This window comes from Gopherus flavomarginatus, chromosome 9, assembly GCF_025201925.1.
Source record: "Gopherus flavomarginatus isolate rGopFla2 chromosome 9, rGopFla2.mat.asm, whole genome shotgun sequence".
Taxonomy (NCBI): Eukaryota; Metazoa; Chordata; order Testudines; family Testudinidae; genus Gopherus; species Gopherus flavomarginatus.
Genome location: NC_066625.1, coordinates 58628075 through 58647069, shown reverse-complemented (window position 1 = coordinate 58647069; position 18995 = coordinate 58628075). Strand labels below are relative to the sequence as shown.

The following is an 18995-nucleotide window of genomic DNA, read 5'->3' as shown; positions in this document are numbered from 1 at the left end:
AGACTGAGAGGGGACATGATAGCAGTTTTCAGGTATCTAAAAGGGTGTCATCAGGAGGAGGGAGAAAACTTGTTCACCTTAGCCTCCAATGATAGAACAGAAGCAATGGGCTTAAACTGCAGCAAGGGAGATTTAGGTTGGACATTAGGAAAAAGTTCCTAACTGTCAGGGTAGTTAAACACTGGAATAGATTGCCTAGGGAAGTTGTGGAATCTCCATCTCTGGAGATATTTAAGAGTAGGGTAGATAAATGTCTATTAGTGATGGTCTAGACAGTATTTGGTCCTGCCATGAGGGCAGGGGACTGGACTCGATGACCTTTCGAGGTCCCTTCCAGTCCTAGAGTCTATGAGTCTATGAGACACTGAAAGTACTTACCTGAATCTGTAGATAACGGGCCACATTCTGCGCTGTGCCTCCTGAAAGATGCAGCACAAAAGATGCAGCCCAGAAGACAGAGCAAAGGAGACTTTATGCCACCTTTTCATTCTTGGATTCCAGCCTTGTGTCAGGGCCAAAATGGATCATTGCATAAGTTAGAACAGCCCAGGAAGTTCTGTAATTTATGCAGCCATTTCCAGGCTGTTTATGGGTTGCACTGCAGATATTTCCCCTTCTGCTTCCAACTTGCCCCCTCCTGTGCTTGGCATGCTCCATACAATGGGACTTGTGAGTGGAACAGCACAAGGTCTGCTTACATCAGACCTTCACTGGGGGGAAAGTCTCTTTGCAAATTGTTTATGGACTTTATTGGCCACTGGACTGGCATACATCGGCAATGCTTGAGTATTTTGAGAAACATCTTTTACACTTCACAATAACTTTTTAGTTCAGGAAAAAAAATATATCACATAAATGATACATTTTAAGTAAGAAAATTTAATAACAGGCTAGTATAATTTATCAAATTGTTCATAGAGAACTACATCTTTTTTAGATCAGCAAATCTGGAAATGCACTTCAGCTACAGTATAAACAACATACATTGAAGAATCCTCCTGGAAGAACTCTTGTTTTCCTGTGGCTTTCTTTAAAAAATGGGCTATTATCTTTTAAGTCACTTTTATACAAAATTCTGAAAAGAAGACTATAGTTTAAATCCTGAATTATCTTTGGGAAACTAGGAGAGTATGAATTAGTTTTCAAGAAAATTAAAACTCTACCTTATGTGCATCAACTAGAACAATTCCTCCTTTTTCAAGTGGCTCCTTCGTACCTATCAGCAATTTTCCATCTGAATAGCCAACTGCAAATGGTCTGTCTTCACTGAACCACGCAAGGGATGTGACAGAAACTATTGGAACAATAAGCACACACAAGATATATTAAATTACAAGCTAAATTGTTCAATTCCCATTGCATTTAGCTCATCAGAAAAAAAAGGTACTTACCTTTTCGTAACTGTTGTTCTTTGAGATGTGTTGCTCATGTACATTCCATTCTAGGCGTGCGGGCGCCCACGTGCGTGGTGGTCAGAGATTTTTGCCTTAGCAGTATCCGTAGGGTCAGCTGTGGCACCCCCTTGAGTGCCGCACTCATGCATTGGTATATCAGGCACTGCCGACTTTATGCCCTCTCAGTTCCTTCTTGCCGGCAACTCCGACACAGGGGCAGGAGGATGGAGTAATGGAAAGGACATGAGCAACTCATCTCGAAGAACAACAGTTACAAAAAGGTAGGTAACCGTTTTTTCTTCTTCGAGTGCTTGCTCCTGTTGATTCCATTCTAGGTGACTCACAAGCAATGTCCTTGGAGGTGGGCTCGGAGTTCACGGTTGTGCAGCTTGCAGCACTGCTCTGCCAAAACCAGCGTAATCTCGAGCCTGCTGGGTAAATGCATAATGAGATGCGAACATGTGGATAGATGACCAGATAGCGGCCCTACAGATCTCTTGGACTGATGCCTGCGCCAGGAAGGCTGCTGATAACTCTTGTGCCCTAGTCGAGTGTGCCGTCACGACTGTCAGTGGAGGCACTTTTGCCAGCTCACAGCAGTAATGGATGCAAACAATGATCCAGGACAAAATCCTTTGAGCAGACACTGGGCGACATCCCATTCTGTCTGCCATCGCAATGAACAACTGCGTTGATTTATGGGACAGCTTTGTCCTATCTATGTAGAAGGCCAGGGCCCTCCTAACATCCAGGGTGCGCGGCCTGCGTTCCTCATCGGACATATGAGGCTTTGGAAGGAAGACAGGTAAGTATATGTCCCAGCCAGTATTAAACTGGGAAACTACCTTGGGCAGAAATGCCGTGTGTGGTCACAGCTGGACCTTATCCTTGTAGAATACCCTATAGGGAGGACCTTATCCTTGTAGAATAACATATAGAGAGGTTCCGAAGTAAGCGCCCTGATCTCAGACACCCTGTGGGCTGACATTATCGCAACCAAGAACAAAACCAGGGGAGAGGAAGAAGCCAGAGGCACGAAGGGAGGCCCTATAAGCGTCAACAGCACGAGATTCAGGTCTCAGGGAGGGATGGGATCCAGGATGTGCAGGTAGAGATGCTCCAGACCTTACAAAAACTGGGCTGTCATGTCATGAACTAAGACTGACCTGCCTTGCAACAGAGGGTGGAAAGCTGAAATAGTGGCCAGGTGGACCCTGATCAACGACAGGGACAAACCTTGGAGTTTGAGGTGCTGAAGATAATCCAGGATCTCCATCGAGGCCTGAGAGGCTTGGATACGCCGTTCTGAGGCCCAGCACATGAACCTTTTCCACTTGGCCAACTAAGTCGCTCTGGTGGGGGGTTTTCTGCTACCCAACAAGACCAGCTGAACCCAGGCCATGCATTCCTGTTTGTTGGCGATTAGCTATGAAGTCAAGTGTCAGCACTGCTAGGTTTGGGTGCAAAAGACTGCCATTGTTCTGGGACAGCAGATCTGGCCAAAGGGGTAGCTGCAGCAAGGCGGCTACCAAAAGGTCCAGCAGCGTACTGAACCAGTACTGGCGAGGCCATGTGGGGGCTACTAGGATAATCTTCATCCTGTCCTGTTTGATCTTCACGCAGACTCAGTGAATCAATGCCACTGGCGGAAAGGTGTACATTACAGCCCCCGACTACGGGAGGAGAAACACATCTGACACTGAGCCCCTGTCCATCCCCCGGAACGAACAGAACAGGTGGTATTTCCTGTTCTGCCTGGACACTAACAGGTCCAACTAGGGAGTTCCCCATCTCTGGAAGATTGTACTGACTACCTCCAGCTGGAGTGACCACTCTTGGCCAGACGAGAAGGTCCTGTTGAGGTGATCTGCTAATATGTTCCAGGTCCCGGGCAGGTGCACGGCTACCAGATGAATGGCATGCCACACACGAAAGTCCCAAAGGTGGAGAGGTTCTTGGCAAATGACCAACAACCTGGCTCTGCCCTGCCTGTTGATGTAATACATCGCGCCAGTATTGTCCATCAGGACCTGCACCACCTTGCCCTTCAGGTGGGGCAAGAAAGTTTGGAAGGCCAGGTGAACCTCTCTGAGCTCCCTGACATTGATATAGAGGGCCAGATCATCCTGCAACCAGCAGCCATGCATTTCATACTGGCTGGGTCTGCCACAAGTCTGGGTCCCCTACTGCTCCTAGGAGTTAGCAGTGGATCCTTTAGGGGGCTCACGGCCCCAAATGAGGAGTCACATCCATGTGGCTCCGGAGTAGATGGGCAGCCCGAACTGGGTCCTTTGCCTAATAGCTCATGGCCTTTCTTGCCTGCTGCTGGGTAGTCGTATTTCTTGGTCTTCTTTTTGGGCATTGGCGACGGAGAGCGGTGCCGGGCGGAGCCCGGTGCCAGGGGTGCACTATGCACAGAGGCCAAGGTACAAGAGGTAGAGTCTGGCCAGGACGTCTCGTAAGCCAGCTGGGAGGGCAGCCTCCATGAGAAGAGCCCTCAAACGGATATCGCACTCTCTCTGGGTCCCAGGTCAAAAGATTTCACAGATACAACACTTGTCCTTCACATATGATTCCCCCAAGCATTTGAGGCAGCTGCTGTGTGGGTCACTAACAGGCATAGGCCAGTTGCAGTCTGAGCAGGGCTTAAACCTGGGAGACCATGGCATGCCCTGCCTGGGGCAAAGACCCTGATGGGACTCTAACTCTAACTACACTTAACACTAACTACTATAAACAATTTACAAGGTCCTAAGGCTTGAAGTCAGAAGAGATGAAACTGTTAGATTTTGCTATGCAAGGAAAAGCGCTCCGATAACCACCACTGGCAGTAAGAAGGACCTGAGAGGGCATAGGGCCAGCGGAACTCCAAGGGGACTCTATGGATACCACTAAGGTAAAAATCTCCGACAATCGTGCACGAGGGCGTGCACACACCTAGAATGGAATCGACATGAGCAAGCACTCGAAGAACTTTTTGTATTGTAATTACTTTCAGAAAACAAAAATGACATGAAAAAATATAGTTTAATGAAAGTTAATATAGCTGTTTAAGTTTTTATTCTATGCCTATTGCCTTAAATATTTAGGTACCACTGTAGTCATACATTTCTAACAACACAGCTATTTTATAGGAGACAGTATTGGTAAAAGCTTTTTGTAGTAGTTTAGATATAAATGCAATTCTAAATATACATTTCGATAGAATGAGCATAACCTATGTATTTACCCAGCTACCCTTCAAGTTTTATTTAATATAGTATTGCCACTTTTTTTCTTCTTCTACATTTTAAGTGGGATTCAAAATGGACAGTCCTTGTCAACTTTGAATAAGTTAATGACCAAAAAATTGCAGTCGCAAGTCATGCCACAGTACTTACGGCCAGAAACCATGAACTTCCCACTGCACACCTTTTATTCAAGTCACTACTCATACGATTTTGCCCCGTTTTTTTTTTTTTTAATTCATGCATTTGCTAACGGTCTATCCTAAAGAGAGAGGCAAATAGCTTTCCTGTTCTAGCCCTAATTACTTCTATGCTTTTCCTTACAAAGTTTGTGTTTTCTTTTGGGAAGTCTCTTACGATTTTATTGTCACTAATGGAAGTGCACCAGTTACAGTAACACTGGTTCCGCACCCACCCACCCCCACCCAAATCGCTAAGGTAGATAAGATTAGAGAGGGTATGTATGTCTTTTTTCACACATCCAAACTGTAACTGTTAGGAAAGGGAGTCTTGAATCCTACGTTGCACACACAGCAATTTAACAATAACAATTACACATTTTTTTAAGTGCCCTTTCGAAGAAGCAGCATTTGTAGTTGTAAAAATATCCCTGTTGGAAGTTTAGGCATTAAAAGAATGAAAATGGTTACCTATTCTACAGCAACTGCAGATCTTCAAGATGTGCAGTTCACATAGGTTCCACTTCTAGTGTGCATGCTTCCCACGCACACAAGATGATATTCTTTCGACCAGTACTGTATACTGGTGCTGTGCCTGCACTCTGGATGCCTGCATGTCCTTCCACTCAAGGGCACAAGAACAGAATGGGCCAACTGTACCTCAGTTCCTTTGCCAATATGGAGCCCAGATGGCCTAAGACTCCAGAGTAGCAGGGAAAGGAGAGTTAGGCATAGAATATATGTGGACAGCACATCTTGAAAAATGACAGTTGCTGTTTTTTCTCTGAGTGATTGTTCACATGGATTTCACTTCTGATGACTTGCAAGCTCTGATCACATCAGACGGTGGATGCTAGGAGTCCTATTTAAATAATGACTGCAGAATATCACTGCCCAAGACAGCATCAGCTCTTGAGGCCTCAACTGATGAATAATGCTGGATGAAAGGTGGACTAATCCCCATGTAGTTGCCCTGCACATTTCTGACAGGGATGCTTCTTAGAGAAGTCACATACTTCCTTCAACACAGCTGGGCAACATTAGACTTTGGACTTTAATGCTGCACCCTATATGGAAGGATATTCTTGCACTTTATATGTTAATTGACTAAGCCACACAATTTCCTGTGTGGTGTATATTAAAAACAGAGATAAACTGAAGCATGCAGAGGTTAAGTGACTTGCCAAACATCATACAGAGTCAGTGTCAGAGTTCAGAACAGAAATCAGGAGTCCAGGCTCCCTGCACCATGTACATCAATAACATCAATCATCATGCTTTAAGGCATTAACTGGTCACCAGCTGAGGTCAAGAAGTCTCTTTCCCCATGGTAAGGTAGTGCATTATGAAGTACTGTCCAACATCACACACAAGATACTATGGCGTACACCATTCTGAACCCTGGTGGAATGGGCTCTAATCTGTATGGGTGCTGTATTTAATATAATTAGATACCCATTTAGACAATCTTTGGCTGGATATTGCCTGACCAAAGTGGACACTTCAGGGCTACCATCTTGATGCCATGGACAATAAGAAGGAACCAAGGGACAGCTGAGTCTGCTACACCTCTTATGCCCTTGAGGTGGGGAGTTGGGGATAAGGCTAGAGTATCCAGGGTGTAGACACAGCTCTAACAGACACTGCTGGACAAAAAGAATCCAATCTTGTGTTTATGGGGCATATGTGCACTAGAACTGGAATCTGTGAGGACAATTCTTCATAAAACTGAAGTACACTCTGCATTTTAAATATAGATGACAAAAAATTCTAAGTTTGCAACTTACAAGTTTTCTTTAGAAGTATCAGCATGATCACCTACCATCCTTTCTGTAGCAATGTTCCAGTTCTAATCGATGCATGGTTGAAACATCTACAACTTCAATAAGCCCAAGAGATCCATCCATACGACCTACTAATAATACTTCTGGAGTGTCTCCTGTCCATGTTGCAGATGGCCCTTCTTCTGGCCAAGCTAGAGCAGATACCCAGTGTGGCTGAAGGTCTAATAATCCTTTTCCTCCTAAAACCCCCAAAAATCTGTTGTTATAATATTTCATTTTACTACACATTAAAAGACCAAAGAGTACCTTTCAGAGGACAATGTTGAAAAACTATGTATACAACTGGGACATATACTACTGATGACCCTTAAAATCTTTTAAATAGACCTATGGTATATGATTACAAAGTAACTGGTTACAAACGTGCCATGAAACAAAGATCAATATAATGTCTCTAACAGCATCACATATTGAACTAATCTTCAAACAAATTACTCCAGAAAAAATAATTCAGAGAAGAAGGAAGTTAAATTTTATGAAAGACTGCAGCATTCAGACAACGATGCTTTCTCCTATGGAATGCCAGTAACCATATAAATGAAACAATACACTGAACCAAGCATGTGCCATGCACATAGGAACAGCTATTGCAGGAGGCAAGTCTAAAGCCCAGCAAAAATTTCTATGACTCTTTTCTGGTTCAATAATAGGCTAGAAGGATTCATGTTAACTACTGAGTTTCCAATGCCTATGTTGTAACAAAATGTTGAAAAAAGGCACTAAGGTGCTAGTGAATTAGCTAGGTTCAGAGCAGCTAATGAAGGATGGCTGGCATATTAACTGGCAAGTAAATCTGCTAAAACATCTACCTATACAAAAGTGCCATTCTGTCATAGACACAGGTTATACAATAAATAAATAAATAAATAGCACGTGCATCATACCATTGACTTGCCATATGTTCACCATTTTTTCCAAAGCTCCAGCCAGATACTTGCCACTGATGCTCCAACAGATAAGAGACAAGCTAGGGTCACTGGGTGACCCCAGACTTTCTTCTGAATCATCTTCTCTACAATAAAACAAAACAGTGCACTTAAAGTAGGTATTTCCAACAGGAGAAAATGAGAAAAAGTTTAATTTATTAAAGATTTGAGTCATTTTCTGTACTCCCCTTGCTGTTATTGCAGACATACAACCAAAGCATTTTTTCTCAATTTTTCATTCCACTTCATCCCCTAATAAAGTTATCAGAGAGACTCTGTATCATAAACCTAGTCCCAGATTTGGACCTTAGCATCCAAAATATGGGGGTTAGCATGAAAACCTCCAAGCTTAGTTACCAGCTTGGACCTGGTAAAGCTGCCACCACCCAAAAAATTAGAGTGTTTTGGGGCACTCTGGTCCCCCCAAAAACCTTCCCTGGGGACCCCAAGACCCAAATCCCTTGAGTCTCACAACAAAGGGAAATAAACCTTTTCCCTTCCCCTCTCCAGGTGTTCCTGGAGAGAGAGACAGAAGCAAGTTCCATGAATCTAAACAGAGGGACTCCACCCTCCCCGTTCCCAGTCCTGGAAAACAGAATTACCGAGAGTTAATCTCTCTTCCCCCTCACCCAGAGGGAATGCAAAGTCAGGCTAGTAAATCTAACACACACAGATTTCCCCCTGACTTCTTCCTCCCACCAATTCCCTGGTGAGCACCGACTCAATTCCCTGGAGTTCCCCACTAAAGAAAAACTCCAATAGGTCTTAAAAAGAAAGCTTTATATAAAAAGAAAGAAAAATACATAAAAATGGTCTCTCTGTACTAAGGTGACAAATACAGGGTCAATTGCTTAAAAGAAATATGAATTAACAGCCTTATTCAAAAAGAATACAATTCAAAGCACTCCAGCAACTATAGACATGTAAATACAAAAAAACATATAAATCACTATCTGATCTTTTGTACTTACAACTGGGAAACAGAAGATTAGAAAGGCAGGAGACAGAAAAAAATCACTTCTCATAGCCGAGAGAGTACAGGCAGAAGACCAAAGAACAAAGGACTCACACACAAACTTCCCTCCACCCAGATCTGAAAAAGTCTGGTTTCCTGATTGGTCCTCTGGTCAGGTGTTTCAGGTACTTCTTTCCAGGTGTAAGAGACATTAACCCTTAGCTATCTGTTTATGACACTCTGTAGTTAAATTTTGCAGCTAGCTTTCTATAATAGTCCTAATTCTGACTACCTCTGACATTGCCAAACTAAACCAACCTGAAAACATCACAAACTTTATCTTATGCCAAAGTAGAGTTTTCTGGGAAGTCTCAGGAAAACCAACAGGGAAGATGAGGTCTAAGAACTAAAATTAGAAGAGGTACTCTCTCTTCTCGATTTCTAGCCCCAATTCTACCCCACACTGGGGCAGCTTTGCACGGCTCAACTAGAGTAAAGCTATTTTAAAGCCGATTTAGCCAACCACAGTAGGATCACTGATTAAAGGTCTAGAAAACATGACCTATGAGAGAAGATTGAAAAAAATTGATTTCTTTAGTATGGAGAAGAGATGACAGAGGAAACATGATAACAGTTTTCAACTACATAAAAGATTCTTAAAAGGAGGGAGGAAAATTGTTCTCCTTAACCCCTGAGGATAGATAAGAAGCAATGGGCTTCAACTGCAGCGAGGGCAGTTTAGGTTGGACATTAGGAAAAATTTCCTGTCAGGATAGTTAAGAAATGGAATAAATTGCCCAGGGAGGTTGTGAAATCTCCATTATTGGAGATTTTTAAGAGAAGGTTATACAAACACCTGTCAGGCATGGTCTAGATCAGTGTTTCCCAAACTTGGGATGACGCTTGTGTAGGGAAAGCCTCTTGTGGGACGGACCGGTTTGTTTACCTGCCACGTCTGCAGGTCCGGCCAATCGCGGCAGGTAAACAAATCGCAGCAGCTCCTATTGGCCTGGAGCAGTGAACTGTCGACAGTGGGAGCCACGATTGGCCGGACCTGCGGACACGGCAGGTAAACAAACCGGACTGGCCCGTCAGGGGCTTTCCCTACACACGCGGCGTCCCACTCGGGAAACACTGGTCTAAATAATACTTAGTCCTGCCATGAGTGCAGGGGACTGGACTAGATGAACTCTCAAGGTCCCTTCTAGTCCTATGATCACCTTAGCGTAACAGGATTTTTTAGAGTGCAGAGCTGCTACAGCAGCTCTTGTGACCTCCACTTCTCTGTGACTAGTGCAGAGGGTGCGATCAGGGTATCCCCAAACCTCACATATCCTATCAACCCGCTGGGGCCACTGGCAGCCAATGCAAGTTGCAGTACTCCTCAAGCTGTTCTAATTTATGCTGAAGGAACAGCTCAGTAGCACAACACCACCAAGATAAGGCAGTGAAATGATGGCTTAAAGCCATCACTGACCCTCCCCACCAGGCCAGCTTTAGGCACTGCGGGGCCCAATTTGAAAGAGCTGCTGCCAAAGACAGTGGCAGGACTTTGGTGGCAGCTCAACTGGCTGCTGGTGCCTTCAGTGGCACATTGGTGGAGGGTACTTCTTTCACAGCAGAGATTGAGCTGCTGTCGAAGACACCGGCGGGACTTAGGCGGCAGCTCTATTGGCTGCCAGTGCCTTCGGCGGCACAGCGGCGGAGGGTCCTTAGGGATGTTGCAGGGCCCTCTTATGGGAGCAAGGCCCAATTTGGGGAATCGGGTGAATCGCCCTAAAGCCAGCCCTGCTCCCCACTAACTTCTATTAGTCACTCCTTGGCTGGAATTGGCAATTGTAGCCACTTCATTTTTTTTTGGCTCATCACAATGCCAAAAAACTTGGCCACAAAACATCCAGTTTGTTTTAATCTCTTGTCTGGAACTGGTTTCATTTACCAGTTTGGAGAGTTGCTTGGTGAATTATTTAGTTTTTGAAAAACAGTTCATGTGTGTATTATGCAAAATTCTTAATTCTGCAAGCCATCCTTCACAGAGCTTAAGTAGTCCATCCTAGAGAGAGATGAAATTTTTGAACTGTACAAAAGTGTGTGTGTGTGTGTGTGTGAGTGTGAGTGTGTGTGTGTGAGAGAGAGAGAGAGAGAGAGAGAGAGAGAGAGAGAGAGAAACTCCCCAGGAGACAGCTCTAATGCAAGTTTGCTAAAGTCCAATACATACTTCAAGAAACTTGAAACCAGTACATACAGATACCTAAAATACATAAATGCCATGAGGAGAAGGGAGTACCACTTCCTGCAAGGCCAAATGGCCTAAAGAAATAAGCAGTGGAATGCAAGCCCACAAGTCCTGAATTCTATTCCCACAATTAACCCAAAAATTACCTTAATACTTAGTACATTATTAACATTTTTTTGGGCCATATCTATTGCTCTTTGAAATCAAAGGAAAGGCTCCCACTGATTGAATGGGAATCAGGCCCTTCGTTAGGCTTCTTAACATCTCTATGAAACAGGTAAATATAATTTGATATACCCCAACTTTACAAATAAGGAAGAATAAGCATTTTAAGAAGCTCAGGGACTTGCCTGAGATGTCACAGCAATTAGGAAAACAAGATTAAATTCATTCAAAAGTACATTTAAGTCAATGTATTTGTAAGTTACCCTTAGTATGACAGTCCCTCTTTAAACTTATATTTTTCTTGCTAATCTTTGTTTGTTCTTTGTTTTTTTATGTATTATTTCATAATAAATTTACCATTCTCAGGTTAACAAAATATTTTTTAATCCCCTTACCTGGACTACTACCTCCACCTTAAATTTTAGGATCTCTTTTCAGTTTTAAATCATTTACTTTGGATCATTTTTGTTATTTTAAATACAGTAAACATCCCAAAGAAGAATAAGAGCATCCTATGCTCAGGCAGTTTCCTGTGCTCATGGGAATACCCATAGGATTGCCATTGTGGAGCAATTAATAACTGACTTCCATAAAGAAACAACTTACAGTTTGTTGAATACACATGTTTGCTGCAATGAATATTGCTTCTTTGTTACATTCCACACTCTTATAGTCCCATCATTCCCACTAGTTGCCAAAAGTCCCTTTTTATTGCACCAAACACATGTCATCACCTGCAGAAATTAAATTAACAAGCGTAAAACCAGAGTTTAAAATTTAAGGGGAGACACATTCATCTCATGTAACTCATTAAGTTTGCCTGATATGGACAAAGCATTAGCTGTATTATTTAAATCAATTATACTAAACAGAATCCAACAGTGCCCAAGAATAAATTTCCTTTCATCATACAGTATTGCATAATTAGGTGCATTATTAGGAGCACTGCACACTGCTGTGAATCATCTTCCATAGGCCACTGTCAAACAAAATAGTAAACGAGACAGATTATCTATTATGTCAAAATAAATTAATACGTGTGCTTTTAAAACAAATGTTTAAGAAAAGACTTGTAATAATTCAATTGACTTTGTGTGTTTATTTTTTTTTTAACTAGTTTCATGAATCCTACAGATTTCAAAAGGTCTCAATTTTGCAACAGGCTCTATGTTGGCAGATCCCCCTGCATGGAAATCTAGTGATGTCAACAAGATGCTGCTCATGCAAAGCCATTTTTGCAAGATCAGTGCCTTAATTACTGAAGCTGACACTAGAATAAGGAATTTGAAATGTAGTTACCCTCATTCCCCACCCATCTTCCAACTCATTTAATTTGTCATATTTTGGGCTATAACTTACTGTGATCCTCCTCCCATTCGTTTCTTTTGTAAAAAGAGAGATTAAGCAATGTTAAATCTTAATTTTAACACATTTGTAGCTACAACAACAAAATTAGTAGCAGAAGGTCAAAATCTTTGATAAAAGTAAGCTGCACAGCAGCAACAGGTTAAATGTTTTATGGCATAAGATGTCCCAAACAGTATTTATCACTACAAAATGTTATTTATCTTTTGTGGGAAAAGACTTTTTCTATAAAATACCAGAAGTCTGTTGCTTTGCTTAGCTTATACAGTTATTTAATTACTTGCACTTTTTCTGGGTTCTAAAGAAAAAGGCCAATACAGAATAAATTATACATTAAAAAGATCTATTTTGGGAAGAATAATGCTTACCCTATTCTGATGAGCCTCCAGTTTTATGAAGGAGCATTTTCGTAGATCTCCACCCATATCAGCAAGGGTCTGAGGGTTAATTTGGTTGTCTCGATCATGTGCTGCAAGAGTTCGCACAAGCTGCTGTGCAGCCCACTGCCTATGTTGTGAAGACAACCTTGAGGAAAGGCAGCAAGCTGCTAATGCGTTAGCCAGCTCCAGAGGGCCTACAGCAGAAGGATCATAGGGAGGATGGGCATACAAATGGGCAATTAAACCTGCTTAAACAAAACAATGAGATGATGTCCAAATGAATATTGATAGTATTAAACAAGCCAATAAAACATTCCCCACAATTACCAGAAAGAACAAAATTGCTGCACAAAATTTTTGTTTTTTTTAAACTAAAAATACCACAGAGCCATCTTAAATTTGGAAAAACTGTCCTGATACAGACTGAAAACCAGCCATCCTCTAATCTTCTTTTTTCCACAAAGCCCTTCAGAAACCCTTTAGATAAAGGGAAAAATATTGTCCCCATTAAAGTCAATAGGGAAACTCCAATTTGCACCACTGGGCCAGGATTTCATCCTAAAACACCAGGCTTTTTAAAGCCCCAATCCTGCATTGGGATCTATTAGCGTGAACGTCTGCACTTACGTGGAGCCTCACTGGCAGTCAATGAGACTCCATAAGAATATGAACCATACACCACTGGTTTTATAACAAATTGGTATATAAATGTCTCTGATGATTATTAAGGTATGATGCAACAACCACATTAACTTTTGTTCTTTCATGTAAATGCTATAATGTTATGCATCTATATTTAGGAGGGTTAGATCCTTAGTTCTGTGCCTAATGACACTTCTGTGTTTGGTGGCATGTGGAATAGTAATGAAAAGTGGGTAACGATTGCTTTGAGTATGCTATCTGTCTAATCAGGAATTAGTAAACTACATCTTTTACTGTGGACTGTGTATGCCCATAAAAAAGGGTAGACCTGGAGCAATCACTGTGATTAACAGTGAAGCATTTTACTTTCTGTAGTCCCTAAAGAGATGAAGTTTTGACATGAATAAAATCTCCTGAGGGATTTTATCCCTGCTCCACTGCCTCACTATAGGGGCAGAGTTAGAACTGAATGCCTAAGCTGTGGATTTTTATACTTTCAAATATTTGGGTTCCTTTCCAAGGAACAACCAGCAACTTGAAAGTCACATTTCTGCCTGAAAATTTTGCATCTCTAGTTGAAACTATAGTTGTACCTATAGTTAAGTAACACCTAAGATTACTCTCATTTGAAATCAATTAGTGAAAAAAATCTAATCTTTCATTTATTTTGTGAATGTGACAGAAATTTATGTATAGGCAGTTTCGCAGTGCCCTGTGTATAAACAGTTTTACTCTTGTAAACATCAACAGGGAGCAGAAACCTCTTAAAATAATTTAAAAATTCAGGACATACTATTTAAAGGGTGCTCTGTCTAAAACTGTATTTTTTAAAAATTAAGATGACAATGTAAATTCAAGTCCCAATCTGACTGAATTTCCTCAGTTTATAATGGTGATTTTTAATGACAATTACAAAACTCTTGCAGGGTTTTTAAAAAAAAACATATTTCTCTTATGTGCTCTCAAGCTTAACTCCAGTTTTAACAAATCTATCTGAGACTATAAATGAGAAAGTGCAGATTTTTGTGAATTATACTGACAAACTATGTTTTAAATACAAAAAATACCTTTCTTTTCAATTTCTGCTTTATCATAATTCGGCCTCAATTTGGCCCCTTTGTCTGCCAACAATGCTACAAGTGCCTGAGTTACCACAAAGTTGGGTGATGTTACAAGCTTGTTTTCTTCTGCAATTCCTCGCAGAAAGCTTGGTAAAAATTTTCTTTGAATTGGATCATCAACTGTAGTCAAATTTACACCAGTCGCAGCAGAAATCAAGTTCTAAGAGAAAGACAATCATGTGAAAAAATTAAATTTATCCAAATGTTTTTAGTCAAACAAAAATAAAATCTAAAATGTACAGATTTTTCAAGAACTGCAGTTTATTTGTAGAGATTGTCATTTGCTAATCAACATTCTCTAATTATGCAAATATTACATACAAAACAGAATTCAAGACCTGTATCACACAAGCTAATTGGACTGAATGGACTCCTGTGCCAGTGTGAAACAGGATATTTGTTGCTTGCTGGTTCAGGGACAAAGAGTTTAATATGTTGTTATTGTCATTCATGTCAGCTAGGGAATTTAATCTATTGGAGAATTTTGAAAGTTTAGAAAGTTGTGGGTAGGAGAAGCCAAAACAAGATATGTAATAAAATCAATTACTTCATCTCAGAGTAGTTATACACTTCATACACTTCACAGTCAGTAAAAGCAAATCAATAATGAGATTGTGTGTTACAGAGATTATAGATATACATGACACCTTGCTACATATACCCGCTTTTTTACTGTTTTTCAAATCTGAATGTACAGCATTGAGTATAGTTGACTCAATAAAATGTAAGTTGTGTAACCAAAGGTTGTTCCCTTTTAGAGTGATCTGTTTAAGCAGTAACAATTTAAAAAAAAACCCAACAGATTCATATTTTCCTGGGCAGATATACATCCCTAGCATCCAAATAAAGATACACAAAGTTACCAACAATAAAACAGACTTGTGCTGAAACATGAGGGAAAACTCCAAAAAGGGAATAATCTCTTCCATTTTACTTTCATATTGATACTTTTATAAAAAGAAAGTTGATAAACATGAATAAGTTTCAGCTACATTTTTCAACCAGTCCTTTGTCATGGAAATAACTTTTCACATCCAGTTGCACATTGCATGGTGGAGCATACAATATCCTTGGCATGTTAGTGCCTTTTTTATGTAAACCATTTTTCACAAAATTTACCACTTCAACTCACATATAAAAATTTCAAGGGTAAAATTCCAGAGTTTTAGGCAAATGTTTGTATAGAAATAACAATCCTACCTGTGTACACAACTGTACCAGCAGTTTTGCAGCACTAGGAGTATTTGATGCCAAACAGCCTACAGCTGTACTCAGGTACGCCAGGCAAGATATAGGCTTGCTTGTTTTACTATGTACTCCTCTAGAATGCTCTGTAGAACTGGACATAGTGGATGGACTTGTTGAAAGGCCTGCTCTCCCTGCGGCAGCCAGGCACATTAGTCGAACCAAAGTTCGGATATCTGTTAAACCCAAGGACTCAAGACCAGCTGCAAGACTACAACTGGACCCACTGTCAAAAAAAAAAAAAAAAAGCTTTAGTTTAGGTGGTTGGTTTTTTTTAAATGTTAGGTTATGTGACAGACTCAGGCCAGTGGGGTACACGAGTCTGGTACAGGGCAAATATACTGGTCACTGGATGAGTAGTTTTCTGTTCCCTGAGTGACCAGAGCAGGGGCTGCACTAGTGTAATCAGGAACCTGCTAGAACCAATTCAGGCTGACAAGCTGATTAGCACACCTGCAGCCAATCAAGGCAGGTTAATCAGGGCACCTGGGTTTAAAAAGGAGCTCACTCCAGTCGGGCGGGAAGGAGCCAGAGGAGAGGAAGTGCATGTGAGGAGCTGGGAGCAAGAGGCACAAGGAGCTGAGAGTGAGAGGGTGTGCTGCTGGAGGACTAAGGAGTATAACCGTTATCAGACAGCAGGAGGAAGGTCCTGTGGTGAGGATAAAGAAGGTGTTAGGAGGAGGCCATGGGGAAGTAGCCCAGGGAGTTGCAGCTGTCATGCGGCTGTTAGAAGAGGCACTATAGACAGCTGCAATCCACAGGGCCCTGGGCTAGAACCCAGAGTAGAGGGCGGGCCCGGGTTCCCCCAAAACCTCCCAACTCCTGATCAGACACAGGAGGAGTTGATCCAGACTGTGGGGAAGATCACAGAGGTCAGCAAATCTGCCAATAAGCGCAGGACCCACCAAGGTAGAGGAGGAACTTTGTCACAGTACATAATAGGAAACTTCATTTTGCATACAATGTAACTATGACTAAGTGCCATTAATAAATAGAATACTGCTTGCTTGATTAGTGGGAAAGTATTTCCCTAGAAAAGGGTAGGAGAAAGAAAGTATTACCCCTAGTTTACAGATGGGGAACTGAGAAAGAGTCCTGATCTTGCAAATACCAATGTGCTAAATTTTAATAACGTGTGCAGCTGAACTTCAGAAGAAGGGACTACGCATGCTTACAGTTAACCACAGAGATAACTATGCACAATCCTGGGGACTAAGTAACTTCTTCACATCCACATCTGCATCCTAAATACCCCCATGCTGTGGTATGAGGGCATAAAAGACTCCTGTACAGAGGCAAGAATTTAACCCTGATCTCTTCACTCCATATCAAGTGCCATAACCACAAGACCACCCTTCCTTTACTGATCTAGCTTTAGAAATTCTAACATCTGTCTTGTCTATTAGACTGTGAAGACTGTAAGCATTCCAGGAAAGGGACCTTCTTACACTATGTGTTTCTACAATGTGCAGCACAATTGGGCACTAATCTCAGTTGGGTCCTCTAAGCATTAACCATGATATATAAAGGAACAAGTGTCTTTTAGGGAAGGAAAGTGAAGAGGCATGGCAGACTGGGGTAAGAGATGGCACTCAAAAGAAAGCCCTCCTCATAAAAGCAGCATCAAATTATTTAAAATAAGTAACACTGGCCCCACCGGATAACAACACTGAAGCCCTAGCAAATACAAGTTGATAATTAAATCCAGAGGAAATAAAGAATGTCACAAACCTGACAGACAATAGCGAGAGTGCTCTCATAACCATGGTTCTTGCAAGAAGCACTTGGGCTGCTGCTGTCACTCTTCTTAGTGCCATAACACGGTCATGTGGATTTACTAGAGCAGCAGCTTGTTCCCCCAGGGTTATCCTGCCAGAAGAACTTTTTTCTATGGAGCCGTGACAACCTTAAAGATAATAATGATTTGAATTAGAGTTAAATAAAAAGGGACAATTATACTGTGCTATTAAACACAAAAAACTACTGTATACAAATTAATACAAATTTTGCAGATTTCAATTTGTGAGTCCTTATAAAAACTAAGCACTGTTTGTATACTCCTAAAGTTCTACACCCAATTTAGCCTCTTTTAATTTTCAGCAGATTGGGAACAATTTGACAATAGCCAAAATGCATTACAAAAATCCTTCAAAACAGTGGGCTAGACAGACCTCACTACTACAATCTGATCTCCAAGCATGGCCCCCTGTGAGAAGTCCATTTAAGTTACTTAACTCCCCCAGGGGCTCAGTGGTCCATGATAGTGAAGGCCATTGCAGGACTGGGGCCATAGTGTTAACAGAAAATCACAGGTTGAAGTTCTTTTGTCAATATAAAGCGTCTTGTCCCTCCATCACTACAGCTTCTCTAAAAAACAGGAAAAATTAAGACCTGACCACATTTCCTGATGTTAGATGGCTGGGCAGACTGACTGACCCATGATATCATAACTGCCCCTATAAGCACACACCAAAGAAAACAAAATGTCTATACTTTAAATTAGACTTGAAATATACCTCCTTCGCTCAAATTTACCTATCTGCATCAAAGTCTCCTCCATACTGTTGGTGGCTGTGACCATTGCAACTGATGCTCCTAGTGGATCACTGTCAGGGAACTGAACTGCCTCAGGTACAATACGGCGATCATTTAACCCCAGGGGGCCAGCCAGTAACTCAAATTCCTCTTCTCCTGTCAGCTTTTCATCTTCATCAACATCCAACATATCCCAGTCTTCTAAGATTGGAGAAATAAACAAGGATTAGGCACAAAATCTAAACTAGTGCTATCAACTGTGCAATAATGGGATGCATTTTAAGTAACAGCATGCTTGTTGGTCTCCACCTCCCACTCAACCCTGTTTTTCTTTGGGACAAGGAATTACCAAGAATAGAATCCTCTTTCAATGAAGTCCGGTGGAACAGTTTTGATAGCTGCCAGAGCTAGGATGGATTATACCTTCGGTCTTAAGTAGTCTTTGTGAGAGAGGTCCCTGAAGAGGGACGGGGAAGGAAGTGTACGGAGATGAATAGGATGGAATAATCTGTAGAAATCACTTCTAGGATCTGAAGTGATGAGCTGCTAGGAAGGAAGGAAATGGGAGGGATGATCTCCATACAGGTGAGGAGGGGACAGGTGCAGTGTATGATCTGGGATAGACAGTTTGTGACTTTCAACTAATCAGTCAAAACAGGCATTTTGAGGATGTCACTGACTGAGAGGTTGCTAAGAAGAGGGTGTAAATTTGGGCTTTTGGCTCGGATAGTGGGGAGAGGTTTGGCTGGTCTGATAGTGGACTGAGCAAGACGGTTGAGAT

At 41.6% G+C, this 18995-nt stretch overlaps 1 protein-coding gene across 10 annotated transcripts in view; it reads right to left on the bottom strand.

Annotated features, from left to right (window-relative positions):
- HERC1 (HECT and RLD domain containing E3 ubiquitin protein ligase family member 1) overlaps positions 1 to 18995 on the bottom strand; it is a 234589-nt gene that overhangs the window by 53083 nt on the left and 162511 nt on the right. For 7 of the 10 annotated variants that reach the window (XM_050966953.1, XM_050966944.1, XM_050966947.1 and 4 more), the window contains exons 47-55: positions 18215 to 18415; positions 17411 to 17585; positions 15635 to 15905; positions 14381 to 14594; positions 12660 to 12919; positions 11533 to 11660; positions 7529 to 7656; positions 6623 to 6823; positions 1164 to 1294 (exon numbers count right to left, since the gene is read on the bottom strand). In XM_050966953.1, coding sequence (XP_050822910.1) covers positions 1164 to 1294; positions 6623 to 6823; positions 7529 to 7656; positions 11533 to 11660; positions 12660 to 12919; positions 14381 to 14594; positions 15635 to 15905; positions 17411 to 17585; positions 18215 to 18415 — 1709 coding nt within the window. The remainder of the gene's footprint in view (positions 1 to 1163; positions 1295 to 6622; positions 6824 to 7528; positions 7657 to 11532; positions 11661 to 12659; positions 12920 to 14380; positions 14595 to 15634; positions 15906 to 17410; positions 17586 to 18214; positions 18416 to 18995) is intronic. The other 3 variants (XM_050966951.1, XM_050966952.1, XM_050966945.1) reach the window with 2 other exon arrangements.